The sequence below is a fragment of the Heterocephalus glaber genome, unplaced genomic scaffold, assembly GCF_053883595.1.
Source record: "Heterocephalus glaber isolate CG9 unplaced genomic scaffold, H.glaber_assembly_v1.0 deba00001687, whole genome shotgun sequence".
Classification (NCBI taxonomy): Eukaryota; Metazoa; Chordata; class Mammalia; order Rodentia; family Bathyergidae; genus Heterocephalus; species Heterocephalus glaber.
In genome coordinates, this window is record NW_028258412.1 from 18,145,484 (window position 1) to 18,164,569 (window position 19,086).

General features: G+C 51.7%; 1 protein-coding gene across 4 annotated transcripts in view; it reads left to right on the top strand.

Moving 5' to 3' along the window:
• Tbx5 (T-box transcription factor 5) overlaps positions 1-19,086 on the top strand; it is a 47,757-nt gene that overhangs the window by 2,270 nt on the left and 26,401 nt on the right. For 2 of the 4 annotated variants that reach the window (XM_087198550.1, XM_004843726.2), the window contains exons 2-7: positions 1,521-1,705; positions 3,309-3,403; positions 5,415-5,534; positions 6,300-6,447; positions 9,534-9,686; positions 16,119-16,210. In XM_087198550.1, coding sequence (XP_087054676.1) covers positions 1,559-1,705; positions 3,309-3,403; positions 5,415-5,534; positions 6,300-6,447; positions 9,534-9,686; positions 16,119-16,210 — 755 coding nt within the window. In that variant the 5' untranslated portion in view covers positions 1,521-1,558. The remainder of the gene's footprint in view (positions 1-1,520; positions 1,706-3,308; positions 3,404-5,414; positions 5,535-6,299; positions 6,448-9,533; positions 9,687-16,118; positions 16,211-19,086) is intronic. The other 2 variants (XM_087198551.1, XM_087198549.1) reach the window with 1 other exon arrangement.

A 19,086-nucleotide genomic window follows, 5' to 3' on the forward strand; every position in this document is an offset into this window, starting at 1 on the left:
CTGGAGCGCCTGCGCCGAGGCGGCTCCCGGGGCGCGCATGGCGGCCTCGGCCCCGGACCTTCCAGGCGAGCGGAGCCCGGGGGAGCGCGGCGGCTCGCAGGACGCGCGGCCTGGTTCTGTCAAAGCGCATCTCGTTCGCCTCTGCCAGCTCCCCGGACCCTGGCCAGGGCGCGGGTGGGATTCTCCTCGAGGCCCGGAGTGAACGAGAGCGTAGGTGGGGGCGCCAGCCCTGCTTTCTTTTGTTGTGAGCCGATTGCGGGGCTCCCACCGCTGCCTCCCTGAAACCCCAAGGGCAGCGGGGAAGAAACTGCTTGGGGATCGGGCCTCAGAAGCCCGACTTCCCGGCCCCATCCTTAGACCTTGGGCCGCTGCAGATCAGGGTGGGATCAGCCTTTTGCCCCAGCAACTGCTAGGATCGTGGGGGGCCGTGGCTTGCACCCCTTTTCCAAGGTCTCCTCGTGTTTTTGGGCCAGGGTGGTGGTACGAATCCTCAGCTGGGAATGGCGAGGAGACTGGAAGGTGAGGGCGCAGCAGGCGGCTGGGCTTGTGCGAGGTCCGTCCTCCGATCCTGCAGGACTGGGCCGGGCTCGCTCGCACTGCGGCGGACCTGGCCGGCGATCCAATACCTGTGAGCAGCGCTCGTCAGGGACGGAGCTCGTCCCCTCCCGCCTCCAGCCAGGCCTGCAGCTTAGGGAAGCCCGGCCGGCCTGGGGCTCAGGAAGCTTCCTTGGCCTGGTTGCTCTAAAACATGCGCGCCTGGGGGAGAAAGCCTACAAAGCCTGGAAAGCCGGGAGACGCTAACCCGGGCGCCTGGACGCTCTCCTCTCCGACCGGCCGCAGGCTCCTTTTCTTCCTTGTGGCTTCTGTATGGCTACTTTTTATTTATTTTTGACAAGTCACGCTTAAGGTCGGGGGAAAGGGAGGACTTTTAATTTTAAAGAGCTTTTCCGGGCTGTAACTGATAAAAGATGCACAGGAATTCTCTTTTGGAAACTGCTCTCGCCACTGGCACCTCCTTTCTCTTCTCTGCTTTTGGTTTTGCAAGAGGCGGGTTTTAGGGCATTTGGGCTGCTGCAGACACACGTTCCTTTTGTAAAGTTTAATAAAAAAGCTCCGTTGGCCTCCTGTACAGGGACGGAGAGAAGAAATTCTCTAAAGGGCTCTGGGTTTTTGTTTGGTTTGGTTTTGGTTAGTACCCAATGGCTTCCAAAAATATCGACGCCTTATCTTTATTGGCTCTTGCAGGAGTTCGGACAAATTTGACGGGCAGCTCACTTATCGCCAGAGCCTGCGCAGGGGCGATGCAGGGCTCGCCTCCTCCCACCCTGGTGTGGGCCTTTCGAGAAAGGTTGTGCGTGGCCAGAAAGTAATGATAATCATAATCATAATAGGATTCTCCACAGCCTCCTTTAGCTAGGAACAGGCGGTGCTGGGAGCGAGACCAAACTATTGCTGGAACTGTGCTCTCCAACTCTCTCTCTCTCTCTCTCTCTCTCTCTCTCTCTCTCTCGTCTCCTCAGAGCAGAACCTTGCTTGGGCACCGGGCCCCGGGTGCACCATGGCTGACGCAGAGGAGGGCTTTGGCCTGGCACACACGCCTCTGGAGCCAGATTCAAAAGACCTGTCCTGTGATCCCAAACCGGAGAATGCCTTAGGGGCCCCCAGCAAGTCCCCATCGTCCCCACAGGCCGCCTTCACCCAGCAGGTAAGATCTCGCTTCTGGCTGCCCTTGGTGAGACTGAAGGCGAGTTTGGCTTCCCTCCTCAGTTCCTCCTGTGGGTGCAAAAAGAACCCCCCCAAATTACTGTCCTCTTTCCTTGTTTTCCCACTCAACACCGCTGTTCTCTGCCCTGTCTCCCAAAATTCCAGGATATTGCAACCTCAGATTCCATCATACTGCAATCCACTTTCTTGTGACAATTATCTTTATGGCCTGAGGATTTTTGACACCTATTGAAATTGTTGGAGAAAAATCTCAATTATCAGGCTATTTGGGGTCCACTAACAATGGACCAATAACCCCCCCCCCCAGCACTGGGCATAGAATTGGCCCTGAGCCCCTTATTAAAGGCCAGGTCAGAAGCTGCTTCAGGCAGGGGTGAGTGATGGCCTGACCCCTCCTTAGATCTTCCGGAGCCTTCGCCTCCGCCCGCTGCTGGACCCCAGCACGCACCATTTGTCTTGGATGGGGCCTGGTGGCTATTGTGCCCTGGCCGGCAGAGGGGAGCAAGGGGCTGGGCTGGGAGGGCACATGGTCGGTCTGCTCCCTGGCTGGAAGCTGGGCTGAGAGCAGAAGGAGCTTCCTCTTTCTCGGCACTGGGTGCTGGAGGGGGCCCGCGAAGACCGCAGGATTTTAAAATAAGTGTCACAGGGCACAAAGTGGGGTGACTTGACCAAAACACATACATACACACAGCTGAAATGTTTCCTCGGGTTTCCTTGTCATCCTAGGCTTTTTCATAGATTCTGCCTTCACATTCCCGCCCCTCCCAGGAAAAGTCCATGCATTTTTATAGAAGCAGCCATCCTGAGCGTAGCTTAGGAAACTTGCAGATTCTTTTTAAGGAAAAGTGAATCCATGTTTTTGACTATTACTAATTATTTGAAAACAAATATTTTGTATTATTTTTGCAACGATTTTGTAAACAACTTTTAGTTAGGAACGAAATGTTGAATGGCTTCAGCCGTTACTTATAATCAAAATTGCTGGGCAAGAACAGCCTTAGATGTGGGGCACCTGGGAAGTTTATTAATATAGACATTGAGAATCATCTTCTGTTCTGAACTGCAGGAACATATTATAATTTAATGTTTTTAAATCGAAGATTTAATGTATGTTCATATTTGCTCCCACTGTGATTGGAGAGAAACTTGCACGCACTCACATGATTTTCATGTCTATATATTTATGAGTGGACATCTGGGTGTCTACACCAGAAGATCCTAGGTGGGTTTTTCTAGATGAAGGCTTTTTTTCTTTTTTTCCAACATTATCTCTGCCACACTGAAATTGATCAGCCCTTCCTCCCGGTCCTTCTGAAGCCCCATGGTTGATTTCTCTGGAGCTTTCTGTTGGTTGGTGGCATTAGATGACAGCACGATGCTGTGGGTTGTAGGAGTTGTTGGACACCCCCACCCCCACCCACCCCCGGACCTGGGCAGAGCCTAGCGGGCTGAGCCACTTTCCCACCCTGTGAGGCACAGGCTTTGGGGAGGAGGAGAAGCAGTCTGCGGGCTTTGGGGGAGTTTGGGGAAGGAATGACTCTGGCACCACGGCTGTCGGTGTGATTTTTCTCTGGCTCCTGCAGGGTATGGAAGGAATCAAGGTGTTTCTCCATGAAAGAGAACTGTGGTTGAAATTCCACGAAGTGGGCACGGAAATGATCATTACCAAGGCTGGAAGGTGAGCCGGTTAGTGGGAAAGAGGGAGCCGAGGAAATTTCGGGAGAGAAGACAAGGAGGGAGAGGGCAGAAGGGGCAGAGAGAAAATAGAAGAGAGGGAGAGGGAATTAATATGAATATTTTGCTCGACTCCATTCTGGCCGAAGGGGCAGAGGGAGAAATCTTCCTTGGTTCTCGGAAGAATGGGGAAAATGCCCAAATCCCAGAAACTGGCCATTTATTTCTTCCATGGCAAATGTAGAAAAAATAGAGCATGGGGGCTGTGCGGTCTGGATGGATCAGAAATGAGAGAAAGAGGGACGAGGGAAAGAGGGAAAGGGAAAACAAGACAGAGGAGAAGGGCTTTACCTTTCGTCGCCGCGGACTCGGACTCGGCTCCTCGCCCCACCCCCACTCCCACCCTCCCTGACCTTGGAGCGGGTCCAGGGCCCTGCCCGACTACCAAACTCTGAATTGTTGAATGTATTCGCTACCTCGTTCGTTGTTTATAGAAAGCAGGCGAAGCCTTTGAAAGTGAACCGGGGCTCGGCAGAGCTCCGTACAGACGCCGATAAACACGGCCGGCCGCTCGGGAAGGCTCTGGCCTCAGAGCTCCTTTCCGGCCTCGGGATGTAGCTCGAAAGCTTAAACTCTGGAGGAGGGGGTGGCAGGGTCCCGAGGCTGTGCGGCCCGGGGACGTCTTCGCCCATCCCCGCCCCTGCAGGCTGGTCCTGCGCTTCCGCAGGGCAGGGCCCGGGCGGCCCGGAGGGAGCTGGTGGGCGCAGCGGGAGAGGAGAGGCCCTGTGTGAAGGCGCAGGGTGGAGCCGACTCTCCAGACGCCCCCAGTTCTGCAGCCGAAGCCTCCCGCAATAAACTGACACCAGTGACATTTATTATTATTTGAAATTAAACAATGTCGGCTCCCCTGCTCGGCCCACAGCCGGAGTGAACCGGGAGGCGCGCGTTGTGTTTATACCAAGGCACTGAGGTCCTCTTCCCATTCCGCCGCCGCCGCCGCCTAGGAAGGAAAACCCCAGCCGGGCGCCCTTTCCCCCGCGCCCGAGCCCAGAGGATTTCACTATAAAAGGCCTGCGAGGTCTCCCGCCTCCGCCTCCGCCTACAGGCGCGCGAGGGCGCGTAAACACTCGAGGCCGTGGAGCTCCGGGACTCGTCCTGTGGCCCGGGCCACCCTCCAGGCCCCTTGATTTTGGGGGCGCACTCCTCCCGAGGCGGGAGGGAGCTGGGCGCGCGCCAGGCTGCGAACCCAGCGTTAGCCTTCCGCGCCCGTGCGCACCAGCGCCTTTTAATCCCCTCAACCCGGTTTAGGCCCCAGCTCTTTCTGAAGCCCAGTCTGGATAGGTTTGGAATTTTTTGCTGAGGGCCAAGGATTTTAGGCCTCCTAGGCAGAGCGCCAGGCACTTTGGGGAGATGGTGGGACGTTTAGGAATAAACTCCTGCTAAAGACCCGTGTCAGGGCACTAATCGGGTTAAACTGGGGATCACCCTGAAAACCGCCGGCTAACCTCCGGCTCTGGGGACAGAGGACCCAATAAAGCGGGACGGCAGGCAAATGCGCACCCACTGCCCCTCTGGGGCGCGCCTGCGGGGGTGCTGGGGACCTTCTGCAATGCGGGGACAGACGCCACCTGCCGGGGCGAGAAGGTGGCTGGCTTTGGACCTACTGAGTTTCATGGCCCCCCAGATAGCAGAGGCCTGGCTCGGAAGGGAGCCTTTAGTAAGCGGCGAAAGGGGTCCCTTCAGGCCGTCTTTAAAACCTGTGCTCCGCAAGCAGCAGCCCGGTTTCCGCTGTCCTGCTAGGCACCTCCACCTCCATCTTCCCCAGCCCTTTGCTCCTCTCCTCATAACTTCAGGGGAAACCCGAGATGGATCGAAGCGAGAGCGGAGTGGGGCCGGTTTTCTCGTCTTCGTTTTTCAAGGAATCGCCATTTCCCTGAAAATGCGTGGACGCTGGCTCTTCATTCATCCCTCGCCCCCCTCTCTCCTTCTCTCCGTCCGTCCCCGTCCCTCTCTAGGCGGATGTTTCCCAGTTACAAAGTGAAGGTGACCGGCCTTAATCCCAAAACCAAGTACATTCTCCTCATGGACATCGTCCCTGCCGACGACCACAGATACAAATTCGCAGATAATAAATGGTAGGCGTTGGAATGGCAGGCGGGGACGGTGGGGAGGGAAGTGAGCCACTGAGCCAGTACCGCCAGTACCGCGTTCTGAGCCCCTGCTGAGTGCACCTGGCCTGTGTGTGCCTCTCCCATCCCGCGGATCACCCTAAAACCAAGGACCGGATCCTGTTACTGACTCCCATCTGATAGACCAGAAAATCGAGGCTCAGAGGAAATGAGCTGCCTCAATCTATTGCTGCACCTAGGGGTTGTAGATTTTTTAAAAGGGCATTATTACCAAGTGCTGTCTGTATTTCTGGACGCATGAAACCATTTACAGCTACTTTTTATGAGTTACCTGCTTGGAACATACCTTTTTTTTTTTTTTTTAAATGAAATTGCAAAGCCGGCCCATGGTCTTTGAGTTGAAAAGGCAAAAGAGGAGAGGCCTATTCCACTATTCTATGGGTCTGCGGCTCCCCTCCCGAGGCTGCCAAGAGTACAGAGGCTGGGAGGGGAAGCCCCCCCACCAAGCACTCAAGGAGTTTTCAAGACATTTTGCGCGCCCAGACACCCAGAAACCGCCCATTGTTTGTGGCCGCGGGAGGCTGTGAGGCCTCTAGTGTGGTGGTCGCTGGGGGAGGAATGAGGCGGAGGCAGGAGCCAGGCGGGGGACTTGGCTGGTCACACACAGGGCCCCCGGGGGCATCTGGGAGATCCCCGAAAGGAGATGAGGGCGACTGCGGGCCGGGCCACCGCCAGGCCCTTAGTCGCTGACCACACCCCTCCTCGGCCTAGGTCTGTGACCGGCAAGGCCGAGCCCGCCATGCCCGGCCGCCTCTATGTGCACCCGGACTCGCCGGCCACCGGGGCACACTGGATGCGCCAGCTCGTGTCTTTCCAGAAGCTGAAGCTCACCAACAACCACCTGGACCCGTTTGGCCATGTGAGTCTCTCCCGCCTGGCTCCCTTCTGGTGGCTTTCTCTCTTCTCCACTCTGTGAAGCTCTAGCCCCCGCTTGGTGTTTTTCTTCCTTTTTGATCTCAACTTCTTTCCTCCCTTCTTTTTCTCTTTCCCTTTGCATCTCTTCTCTCTTGCCTTCCCCCTTAGTTCTCCCCTCCTCCTTCCATTTCTCCTTTCTTTTTGTCTCTTTCTCTGTCTTCCTGCTTGGAGGGTGCATTCTCTGCTTCTTCCCTGTGGTCTGGCTCTGGGTCTGTCTTTCCCTGGCAGCTGGAGACAGGGTCCCCGGTTTTCCTGGCCCGGAGTTGAGTGTGGAGGTTGTGAGGTGATGAAGGCTGTTTGCTTCAAGAGCAAAAACTGAGGTCTGGGGAACCATCAGGCCGCAGGTGGGAGCTGTTTCCATCCTGCAGAAAGCACAGATGGGTACACAGTGAGCCCTGTCCCTTCCATGTCCCTTCCAAGTCCTGCCTTTACTGGGAGGGAGTCCAGGTTACCTGCCTAGTTCATTTGCCATGGCCAGGTGGCAGATGGACTCCGTGGAGGCAGACCTGGGCACCAGTAGCCCCTCTCGCTTGATGCTGTTGGCAGATCTGGTTTTTTGTCTCCCCACCACGTCCGGCTTTCTCCCCACCCCACCATGCCCAGAGCACACAAGCTGGAGCCTTCATTGAGTGAATTCCCCAAACTACAGAATGACATGCAGGGGGCTGAGTGTGCAAGCCCCTCCCCCCGGTGTAAGACAGTATACAGCCTTTAGCGGATTCTCGGTCGGGTACCGCTCCCCTCCCAAAAAGCAAATGAAGAACAAAACACTGATTTGGGAGAAAATGTTGCTTAATCTCTTCACTGGAAATAGTCACCAGAAGACCACAATTCCACGCGCGTCTCTATACCGCAAATGGGCTCATTGCCTGGCAGCATAGAAAGGAAGAAGAAAGTGCTCAGGCTTTGTGATGAGCCGTGCAGGAGAGAGGAGGTGACTTGCCCAGGGTCACTCAGTTTGTATTTGGGGACACATATTTGAGGTGAGGTTGCTCTAATTCCAAAGGTGACTCTGGGGGCGGGGGTGTGTGGGAATGGACGTAGCCCTGCAGTGCCCTGCAGGGTGGGTGGCAAGAAGGCTGGGTTGCTGGCCGGGGAGGAGAAAGTCTCATTCCCCTTCTGTGCCACTTGGAGGGCCCAGAAGGGGGCTGATGGCTTCCTGGGGACAATATGCTGAAGTGACCTGCAGCTGGCCAGCGTTCTTCTCCTGCTTCAAGGCCTGGGAGGCATGGGACCATTGCATGAAGTTCTCCCTGCTGGCGTCCTTCTCAGGGATGGGTCCTCCATGGAACCCCGGCCTGGGAAGTGGGACCAGACCCAGCGCCATTGCAGCTCCTAGTTTTCCCTCTGGTTTCGGATCTGTGCCTGTGGGATCGCTCTGGGCTGGATGACCAGGGAAGGGGTACAGCCCAGCCACCAAGTTTGGGGCACCCTTGTGATTTTTCAGGTCCTCCTGAATCGCTTAGGAGAAGGGGGCGAAGTGCTCGACCTCAGACTTTGGACTTTTAATCCAGAGCCCCTAATGAAATTAGGAGCCATTAGATCACCCTCACGCTGAGGCCTCCATGCTGTCCCCAGCCGTCAAAGCAATTTGGCTGAGCCAGGACGATGGCTGCACTGGCCGGGGGCTTTGGCCGCCAGCAGGCCCCCTCTGCGTCTCTCTGTCGCCACGCCACCCCGGTCAGCGGCGTCCCTATCGGCCAGGGAGGCGGCCCGCCCGAGCAGCCCGAGATTAGCGCCTGAGGCCAGGTCGGGAGCCGCAGGGCCGAGGGCTCTCCAGCCCACCCCCACCCCCACCCCTGGGTCTTCAGGGCTGGTCCAGGAATCCTGCCCCGGGGTCATCAATGCGAATAATCAAAGACACAGACAAGCCCTGCTGCTGTTCCAGTTTGCGATCTGGGGAAAACGAGGGCAGATTTTCAGGTCCTTAAAGGCAGCGATTTGTACATTCAGTGGATAAGTATTGGAACAGTTTGGGTAAATATTAGCATTAACAGCCTTCCGGGAGCATCAAAATGCAGGCGTTGCGAGGGCAACAAACCCAGTTTTATTAGAAGCGATGCTCCACACTTGTCGCCCTGGAAGAGTCCTGACTCCAGCATGAAAGTGCCACTGGGAGGTCCTCTTCCTCCTCCTAAGAATAACAGAGGTTGTAATAACAACAGGGCGGAGAGCGCGGACTGCAGTTAGACCTCACTGGCCCCCGGGAGAACCTCTAGCTCCTAGCTCCCAGCTCAGGGCTACAGCAGACAGGAGAATATTCCCCCCAGAAGCAGGTAGAGCAGTTCTAGGCCTGGAGACAGTTCTGGTGTGGATCCTGAAACATTGATAAAGCTGGAGAAAGTGAACCTAGGGGGAGGGTGCTTCCTCCCACCTCTCCCTATCCTCAGAGGCCAGACCGCCCTCCTTCCTTCCCGCACATCCTCTTCTTCATGGACTCCTTTTTGCATGTTCTCCAAACAAAGACTTTGAGATCTGAGGTCTGTTCACCCTCAAGCCTCACAGTAAGGCTGGGTAGCCAAGGCGCTGGTGAATTTTATTCCAGTTTTACAAATACTTCGTGGTTTCCCTTGCACCTTTTAGAGGGTTTTTTGGGCGAGAGTGCGCAGGAGTTTATTGATCTGTCTGTGTATGTATTTGTTTGTTTCTTCCACCAATCATTCAAAAATTGCTGGCCCCTTTTCTCCACGCTCCTTGGGGTGCGGGAAGTGCCTTATGCAGAGAGTTAATTTATTAAGCAAACGTTATTAAGAATTCTGATTTACTGCCTTGTGTGCCTTGGGTAGATTCCTGGAATATTACCCTGGTTTTTTGGGGGGTTGGAAATAGTCATTTCTGAAATGTTTCTTTTTAATGAAATCACTGGCCCCTTTTCAAAATAGGAGGGAAAAAATGACTATTTTTCTAGTGAGCCTGTATAACGAGGAGGCTAATTCCTGGGGGGCAGGGAGGAGCGGGGGAGCAGGGATTTATCTGGAAACAAAGGGAGTTTTGACTTTCTTACAATCTCATTTTCTTTATTATTTTTAGATTATTCTAAATTCCATGCACAAATACCAGCCCAGATTACACATCGTGAAAGCAGACGAAAATAATGGATTTGGTTCAAAAAATACGGCGTTCTGCACCCACGTTTTTCCTGAGACGGCGTTTATCGCAGTGACTTCCTATCAAAATCACAAGGTAAGCCTGGCCTGCCTCCAGCAGGCTGCACAGGGGCCACCTGCTGGCTTAGCAGCACTTTCGGGGTCCCCACTGGAGCCAAGGATTGCAGTGGTCTGTCCTCTATCCATGGGCTTGACATGACTGTCTCACACATACACTCATACACGCGTGCGCATAGCAGTTGGAAACCACCTTGTAGCCAGGTGTGGTGGGCACACCTAGAATTCCAACATTCTGGGAGGCGGAGGCAGGAGGATCACAAGTTCAAGACCAGCCTGGGCAGTTTAGCCTGACTCTGTTTCAAAAAAAATGGTGCGCAGGGGATGGGTGTGTGTGACAGTGGGAAGGCCATGGGCTCGATCCCAATTACTGCAATAAATAAATAACAAATAAACTGAAAATAGAATTTAAAAGCCCACACTTGTTCTGCCAATACACAGATGCCACCTGATTAGGTGGCCTTGAGCTGGGGTAGGTGCCTAGGTGCCTTTCCTGAAGCTGCATGTTCGGTTGGGATCTGTATCCTTGTTTCCTCCACTCTGCCTTTTAGAGGGACCTGAAGCAAGGAAAGGGCAGATGGCAAAGTCAGAGAGCAAAGTAGAGGTCCCTGGGGTCAGCAAGTGCCCAGATGTGGGATGGTGGTGCCCCACCCCTCCCACTTCCTGTCCCCTCCAGCCAATCATGGTAGGAGGAAGCTGCCAGGCACAGAGCCTGGCAGAGAGGCCAGGGAAGGGTCAGAGGTCACCAGTCACCCCCTAAAGGTCGTTCTGATACGGGCTGGGTGCCCCTGCTGAGGCCAGGGCTGTGATGGCACACTTCTGGTAATCTCCAAACTCAGGTTGTCAGGGACCAGGCCGAACTGTGGTATCCACTCCCTTCCAGATCTTGGGAGACTTGCTTTCCTTCCTTCTCCTAAACACAATTAACTTTAACAGGGAAGGAAGATTTTTCCGAATTCCCTCCCCTTGGTGAAGTGGCAAGAGCAAAACACTGAAGTCCAACACCCAGCCTAAAAGTTGTAAAACTATTTTGGGTCAATTTGAGTCTGGCTCCCAGAAACCTTTCTGCTCCATGGTGGCTGCAAACCCATGTTTAACTTTGTGGCAGTGATCATCAGAAAAATAGCAAGAAGGAAGCTCAAGTCCCCATATATAGGTTTTTAGAACCTCCCAAACCTGACAAAGGGTCCCACAATACGTCTTTTTTTTTTCTCCCAAGAAAGTCCATGTTCAAAGAGAAAGGACAGGAACGGGTGGACGTATGACATGCAAAAGAATATGGGTGCTCAAGTCCTTTGGGTGGAAATTCCTAAGTTCTGTGCAGTTCTGATCATAGGACTTACACATTCTACCATGGAGCTACATACATACACATGCAGCGGAAGTGTACAATTTCATATTTGACATACAAGTATGCATCCATCCATCCACGTACCAGTAAAACTATCACTGAAACACACGACTATATCCAGTGCCCCTCAGATTTCTAGAAATGTCTTCCCTGATGTATAGATTTAGGGATCTATGTACATGAATGAATGCCTAACCAACTGGGGTGAGTGAGTGAATTATGGGCACAATACAGGACATTGTGCGTCTCTGTGCTCATCATCTAACAAGGCATGTTTCCAGCTACGCAATTGGATATGTGTATGTTTGATGACTGCACCAAGAGTTGTTTTTTTGCCCATGTGTGGGGGAGGTGGCCCAGTTGAGCTGCACAGAAGGCCCTTTTAGCCAGCCTGACAGACTCCTTGCCATGCAGAAGAGGGATTTCCTACAAGGACTTTCTGTCGCCCTGTCCCATACAAACCTTTCCTCTACTTCTTAGTTGTAGAGTCCCAAGGCACCTGCTCTCTGTGTGAGGAGCAATCTGAAGCGGGGCACTTCTCCAGGCAGTTGCAGGGCTTCTGCAGGCATTTCCCGCATGGATATATGATGTGTGATTTCACAAAGCGGACTGGGGCTGCATGTGATTTGTGGACTCTGTCTCATGGCTTTATTGTCCCACCTGGGCAGGTTGTTGAGCCTTCTGACTTCATGGGTAGAAGCCAGTGGAATTCTTACTCAACACCGTGCAGGCTAAGGAGTGGAGTCCAAGGAAAGACTGGTCCACTTGGCTTTGAGTGAAGCACTTAACTCAGCTTCCCAAAGCACCCACTTCCTGGAATTGTTGTTAGGATTAACTGAGGTAATCCCTGGGAGTAAGGAGCTGAAGCCATTGGCTGACTACCTGACTGATCAGTTTTATCATTATCGTTGTTTTTAGCAATACCAGGGATCCAGCTCAGGACCTTGTGCTTGCGAGGCAGGCGCAGCACCACTGAGCTACATCCCCGGCCTGTGACCAGTTTATTATTAACAGAGGAACTCCATTCAGAGTGTAGACTCTGGAAAACTCTTGGCCTGTGAGGGTCACTCCCTGGCTGTTTTAGAATCTAAAACACTAAGATGTTCAGTAAGTTCTTATGACCGTGGTTGAAAAAAAATTACAGATGTTAGTCCTTGTGATGTCTTTGGTCCATTCCCTGAACATGCCATCAATTTGAAGACTATTTGTCTAGTGTTTTGCTTTGGATAGAGGAGCCAGGAAAGAAAATCAATCCATGTGATTCAAGTATCAGGGTGACTCCGGCAAACACTGGCGTCCATGTTTTTGGGTCAAAGGGCTCGGTGCACTCAGGATGTGCTTTCTCCACGTGGACACAGGTCCCAGGTGGAGGGAGGTATGTGGCAGGGTCCTCACGCTCAGGACCACAGGGCTTCTGCTGATGAGACGTATTTCCTCGGCCCAGCTGTGATCCTAAGCTGGATTTGGGAGTTATTTCCCCAGATGGTTGACAGCTTGAAAAAGATATTTGAAAACTCGAATCTTCCCCAGCGACATTTGCTCTGTGAAATGTGTTTTTGTAAAGTCCTCGCTGGACCTGTCAGCAGCTCCCAGAGCAAACCCTAGAAATATTTAGGTGTTAAAAAAAGTCACGTGGGCATTTCATTTCCCGCTCTTGCAACAGTGCCTGTGTATGTGAGCACGCCTATCCCTCGATATTAACTTACTTTCCCATCAAAAGGCATTTTCCTCCTGCTTAAATCATTGTGTAGGGAGCCCATATTTATGAGGTATGAGCTTTCTGGTTGGGACCAGGAAATGAACCCCTAATAGAGAGACATAATTAAGATTTTTGGCTCTCTCAAAGTTTTTTTTTTTTTTTCAAAAGCAAGCACTCACAACAATTATTCTCATTAATTTTTACAACCTCTGTCTCACCAGTTGGAGCTGGTATTTATATTTGTTTTCTCCCACCCTGCCCCTCCCCCGGATATCCAGTTTTATGTTCCTTTTGGAGAGAGTACATTTGTGCTGTGATAGAAGTCGCTGGAGGCCTTTGGTGGAGCTGGGACATCCAGGTGTGTTGGTTTGGCTACCCACGAGTAGCCTATTAGGAAGGGAGTTTTATAGACAGGGTTAGAGCGTCAGTGAACACGTACAAAAGAAGACTATTTCACCTGCAGATTAACTTGCAGGGAAACATTACTGAAGGATGCAAAATCAACGCGCCGAGTGTATGTACACCAAATGGTGCTTTTGCTGGGCAAACAGAATTCTGTGAGTTCTGGTGATTAGCACACGAATTAGGTAGTCGTGGGCTGGGCTTGTAGTTCAGGGGTGGAGAGCTGGGTTCCACCTTCAGCACTGCGCGGGGCCAGGTAGTAGTGAACCTGTTGGAAGTGTAAGGAGAGGGTTTGAGCACCAGGTTTTTGCTGATAAAATACAAGTTACGCTTTTGTTCTTTCCTCAGGGCAGTTTCTGGCCCTCAGTTCTTGTTGGAGCAGTGATGTTCTGGGCAGGCCACTGATTCCACCTTCAATTTTCATCCTCATTGTTCCCAACATTTGCAGGGACCAGGATGGCGTCAGGCTGAGGATTCCCTTTGTCCCTATTGAAACGATCTAATTTTTACTTAACGTTTTGAGATGATTAAAAAATTCTTTTGTCATTCCTTGGGTTGTATTTTACTGTGGCAAAATCTGAGTGGGAAAGAAAGCCCCACAGGTCCCTGGCCCTTAGGCTCTTGCCATGAAACTGGATTCAGGAGCACGAGAGTATGGTACAGACGGTTTTCTGAGGGGGTTTTGCCGTCGTCCTCTCTACTCAAAGAGTCAGGACAGAATCAGAAAGCTGCAGGAATGAGCCTATTGAAAACAATGAGGGAGGAGGAAGGGAAGGAGGGAGGGAATGTGTGTCCGCATCCACACATGCACACATGCAAAGGTATTTTTACATCGGCTTCATAAAAGCAGTTTTAGGGTCACAGCAAAGTGAACTGGGAAGTACAGAGATTTCTCCTGTACAACTCTTCTCCCCGACACGCGCTGCAGTGTCCTTACATTGTCACGTTGCCACCCCCTGAATCCCCTTGTTCCCACTGCACCTCAGTCTGCGTGCTGCCTGTTCCATCAGCTTGGCAGGGTCATGCACATCTGCCACTACCGCTGGGAGAAAGGAGGCTCTTCCCCTGCTCTGGAGTCCTCGGTGTCCCATCTGCCAGTCCCACCCTTCCTCCCTCCAGTCCCTGGCCTTCTTCACTTTCTCCATAGTTTTGGCTTTTCCAGAATGTCATTTGGTTGGAATCATAAAATGTACTTAAAATGTGAACTGTACGTATATTTTTATTATGAAAATGTTTGCATATGTGCATTGATTTAGTAACCTTTGGCAGTGCTGAGGATCAAATCCAGGGCTTTGCAGATGCTAGGCAAGCACTGTCCCACAGAACTGTACCCTAGTTCACATAGAGTGATTTTATGCTCATTACACAGTCTTGGCATTTGAAGAAAACTTTATAACACATTGTTTCCAGGAAAGGGATTACAGCAGATTCCTCATAAGAGCAAACTACAGGGTACATTAATTAATGACCCTTACTAGAGAGGATTTTAAAGTCCATACACTACTGGGGTAAATGAGATGGGTTTTAGGGTTACTCAAATATGATGGAATCATGGAGAAAAAGCTGTTCCATTTTTAATTTTTTTTTGAGACAGGGTCCCACCATGCAGTTCAGGGTGGACTTGAACTCACAAAGTAACCGAGGCTGGCCTTGAACTCCGGGTGATCCCCCTGCCTTAGCCTCCCAAGTGCTGGGATTACACACGTGCACCACCACACCTGGCTTTAGTTGTTCTATTTTTAATTACCTTTATAGTCTTCTATCACAGACAGAGAGAGGGAGGGAAGGAGGGAGGGAGAGAGAGACAGAGACAAAGTTAGTTTTAGCTCAGTATTAGTTTCTGTTAAATATTTCTCTAAAGGCAACCAATCTCTTCTCCTTTTTTTGACCAGTCTCTTCCTGCAGCCAGGAGAAGGCAGGCTGTGGGTAGAGCTCTCAGTGAAGGCCAGTAGAGAGAATATAACCATTTTCTTTTTACTGAATGCAAGAGATTCGAGTTTATCATCCAGAGAAATGGTATAATATTTCTGGGTAAAATAAATTCCAATAAAAGGGTTGATTTAAATAAAAATATGAAGCCAGTCAGCACACAGGTGCCCTATAGCTATGAGGCCATGAGGAGAGAGAACCTTGGTGATGAAGTTGAAGTCGTGATGCCCCGGTGTCTGTAACATGGTTCTGTGTACAAGAAGTCAATTCACACTCAATTTTTAGGAAATACTTCTAGAGAACTCCATATGGACACGCTCTGCCACCTAGATCTGCTACTGTACAATCACACTACTGTCATATGTGTTGATGGTTTAAATTAAAGCACTAGGCCTCGAACCAAGATAGGCAAAAAGATCTCATTCTACTGCTGAGCTCTGTACACAGCAGTGCGGCTTTGTAAGAAGAGTCAGCTTTCTCTTTCCTACCAAGAGAATGACAATGTCAGCGCGTTGGAACTGTCAGATAGCTGTCGTGTATGTGATCATTGTATGTGTTGCTGTTTATTTTCTTGGGCACCATCTTCCACCTGGGCTACAAACTCTCCCTGTGAAACTCTGCAATGAAGCATGGTAGGGTTTGGAAAGCAATAATCAAGACACGTTTTCTCCAAATGGGAGATTACCACCCTGCCGGATATTCAGCAACCGCGCCAAGAGGCACAACTTCTCCGAGGAGGGAGGTGGGGCAAATGTTAAAGCCTAGATTGTGTTTGAAACACAAAACACCAAGATTAAAACACACACACACACACACACCCCCAGCAGGAATAATGGGGAATATGACTCAGTGAGCAAAATGAAGCCAGGTTATTTTCCCCTTTTAAATGCAGTTTGATCTAGGTTACTGTTCAAAGCCTCCACTCCAATGAAGTGCTAGATCCCGTTGATGCCTGCCTAATCTTCTTTCCGTTGCCCACGGCCACATTTCTGTGACACTTATTAGCTCGCGGCTGGCGGTTGTCTGGTAGCAATCAAGTGTAAACGCCCGCACTGTTCCTTCTCCTTCAGATCACGCAATTAAAGATCGAGAATAATCCCTTTGCCAAAGGCTTCCGGGGCAGCGATGACATGGAACTGCACAGAATGTCAAGAATGCAAAGGTAGGAAAGCGGATTCCCCAACTTCCCCCTCCACGAGTGTCCCCCACTCACCCCCAGCATCCCTGCCACCAGCCTTCCAAGACACAGAGGACAAGGGAGCCCGGGACCCATACGTCATCCCACTTCCTGTGCAATTGAGACCATCAGGCCACCCGAGGGGACCAGCAGAGAGAGGATACAGGGCAGATTGCTTGCTGTGTCCACCCAGGGAGCCTGAGCTACACTGCTGTCCTTTCTCTCTGCTGCCTCTCCCCCTGCGGACAGACGCCCTTTCTCCTTTCCTTCCCATAAGTCACAGCTGATGAAGGCTTTTCTTTCTGGCAACAACTCTTGGTAAATGAGAGAGAAGTTAATGACTAGATTTCCTGGGGGTGAAATACAGACCAACTTGGCACCATATGGTATCCAGGGCACCGGGGGATTGGAAGCTGGTGCTAAAAATTGCTTGGTATTTTTACATATCCTGTGGTCATAGTCGCTGATATGACAAATAGAAGGGGCCGTAGCAAATGAACAGAGTGGGAATTTGGTCTGATTTGAAAGGATTGGACAGGCCCAGCCAATTTTGTCAAATGTTCTCTTTACCTCTTGATAGGCTTCCAAAGTAACTCTCCATATGGCAGGGAAATTGGAAATAACATCTTGATTGCTTGGATGCCTCAGACCAAGGGGGTCCCCCCCTTCTCCCTTTTGGTGGGTTTAGGGTTTCAAAATAAAATGAAGTCATTTAGGATGTTTTTCCTTATGCTTTTTGGAAGACATGAAAAGGGAGCATCAGGCAGCCAAACAGACAAATCCATTCAAAGAGAAGGGAGAGACCGAAGAGAGAGAAAGGGCACGGCCTTGTGGTTTAAACATTGGGTTTAGACTGTGTGCTGCAGAGATTATTTTTAGATAGAAGCCTCACCAGATCTAATTTTGCATGCTTTAAAAAAATAAGTTGGACCTTCCCTTCAAGTGTGACTGGGTACAGCACAAGCCTGTGCATTCCTGGGTTCATTGTTGGTTTCTCCTTCGTGGTTGTGAATGCACAAGGTGATTTTTTTGTGGTGAAAATAACCGCTTTTTAAAAAGTATTATTTTAATACTTTTTTTCTGCTTTATGCTTCTACATTTTGAAACTGACATTAGATTCAGACCCAGGGCTAGTGGAAGCAGTAATAACAAAAATCACATCTTAGAGCCAGGCATGCTGGCACACACCTGTAATCCCAGCACTTGTGAAGCTGAGGCAGGAGGATCGCTGGGAGTTCAAGACCAGCCTAAGCTACGTAGTGAGTTCACCGTCCTGAACTACATAGTGAGACTTTGTCTTTAAAAAAAAAAATCACATCTCAGCTGAAAAAGATCCAATTATTTATGGTCCTCAGTATGCCCAGTTTTTGTTCTTAAGAGTGTTCAGAATTCGTCCCATTCAGCAGTCATTTTCCACGAGGGCAGCTTAGCCATTGCTGAGGTCCCTCCCAGCCGAGGTCTGTGGAGAGCTTCAGGCTGCTCTCGGCCTGCCGGCCTGCCACTGTGGACTCTTGTCATCTCTCTCCCCTCCTTCTGGCAAGGTCAAGATCAGAGGGATAATAGATTCACGGGGCTACCTGGCACCCCTCCGCTAACTGTCTCCATGTCCTGTCCTGCTGAGTCCACCTCTTTCAGGGGTGGGATGGAACCCAGGGCCGCGTTTGTGCCCTGGTCCCCCCCTCCATGTGTCTTGCCTTCGCCTGCTTTCTCCCGCCAGCCTGCACGTCCCAGCCCCACCTCCTCACCAGCGCAGCCTCCTGAGCGATTTGGCCCTGCCTGCTGCCCTTTTCTCGGGGACATTCTCCGGGTTGCCACCGACGACCAGACCCTCGGGAAACACAAACCAGAGGGACCACTTCACAGCTGAGCGCTCTTCCGGGGCCCTGTGTGGCTCTTCAGCTACAGCCCAGGCTTCTCCTCTTGGCTGACCCCGCCCTTCCCATCTGGCTGGCCCACGTCCTGGCTTTGTCGTCACTCTGTCCCCACTCTCTTCTGCCCCACTCTCCTGTGCCTGGAGGCTTTCCTTGGCTTTTAGCCCCACATGCAAGTTCCATCCTCCTCGGACTCTCTCCTCACTCATCCCTCGGCCACATCCTAACCCTCTTGCTCTCCTTGTGGCTCCTCCTCCCTCCCGGAAACCCCCTGGCCGCAGGCAGCATGGTTGGCAGGTGTCCCAGGTCACTGCCCCCAGAAACCCAGGGACAGAATCAGACAGGAAGGGAGTCCCAGGCAGGGGATGTGCAGCAGGCATGCTCGCTCAGGTGCCTAGGCGGCTGCCCTACCTCCCAGTCCTTTGGTGACGTCCCTGGGGAAGGTGAGAGAGTGCAGTGGATTCAGGTCAGACGAGCCCAGGGCCAACCCTTGTGTTGCACTTACCACCATGCTACTTTGGACTTGTCACTTGGCCTTACAGACCCTCTGTGTGCCCCTCTGTAAAATGGGCATGAATAAACGCAGCCTTTGCTTTCTTGGGTTTAAGAGTGGTATAAGAAAATGCCCCTGGACAGCTTGACTCTTAGTCTGCACTCAGTAAAAAGAAATGTTTTTCTTCTATTTTTTTGGAGATGGCCTCACTATGTAGCTCAGGCTGGCCTTGAGCTCACTGTGTGGCCCAGGTTGGCCTCGAACTTGTGGCCTCCTGCCTCAGCCTCCTGAGTGGTGGGATCACAGGCGTGCGCCACCATGCCCGGCTTACACTCAGTGTTGACCTGATCTGGAAGAAAACTCCCTGTCACTGCCAGTTTGCCCTTGCCCAGAATTTATTTTGGGCCCTTGCACGCACACACCCCCATCCCAGGTCACAGCAGGTAGTGACAAGTGGGGACTGTGGCTCTGCGGACTCCACCATGATAACATCCAGG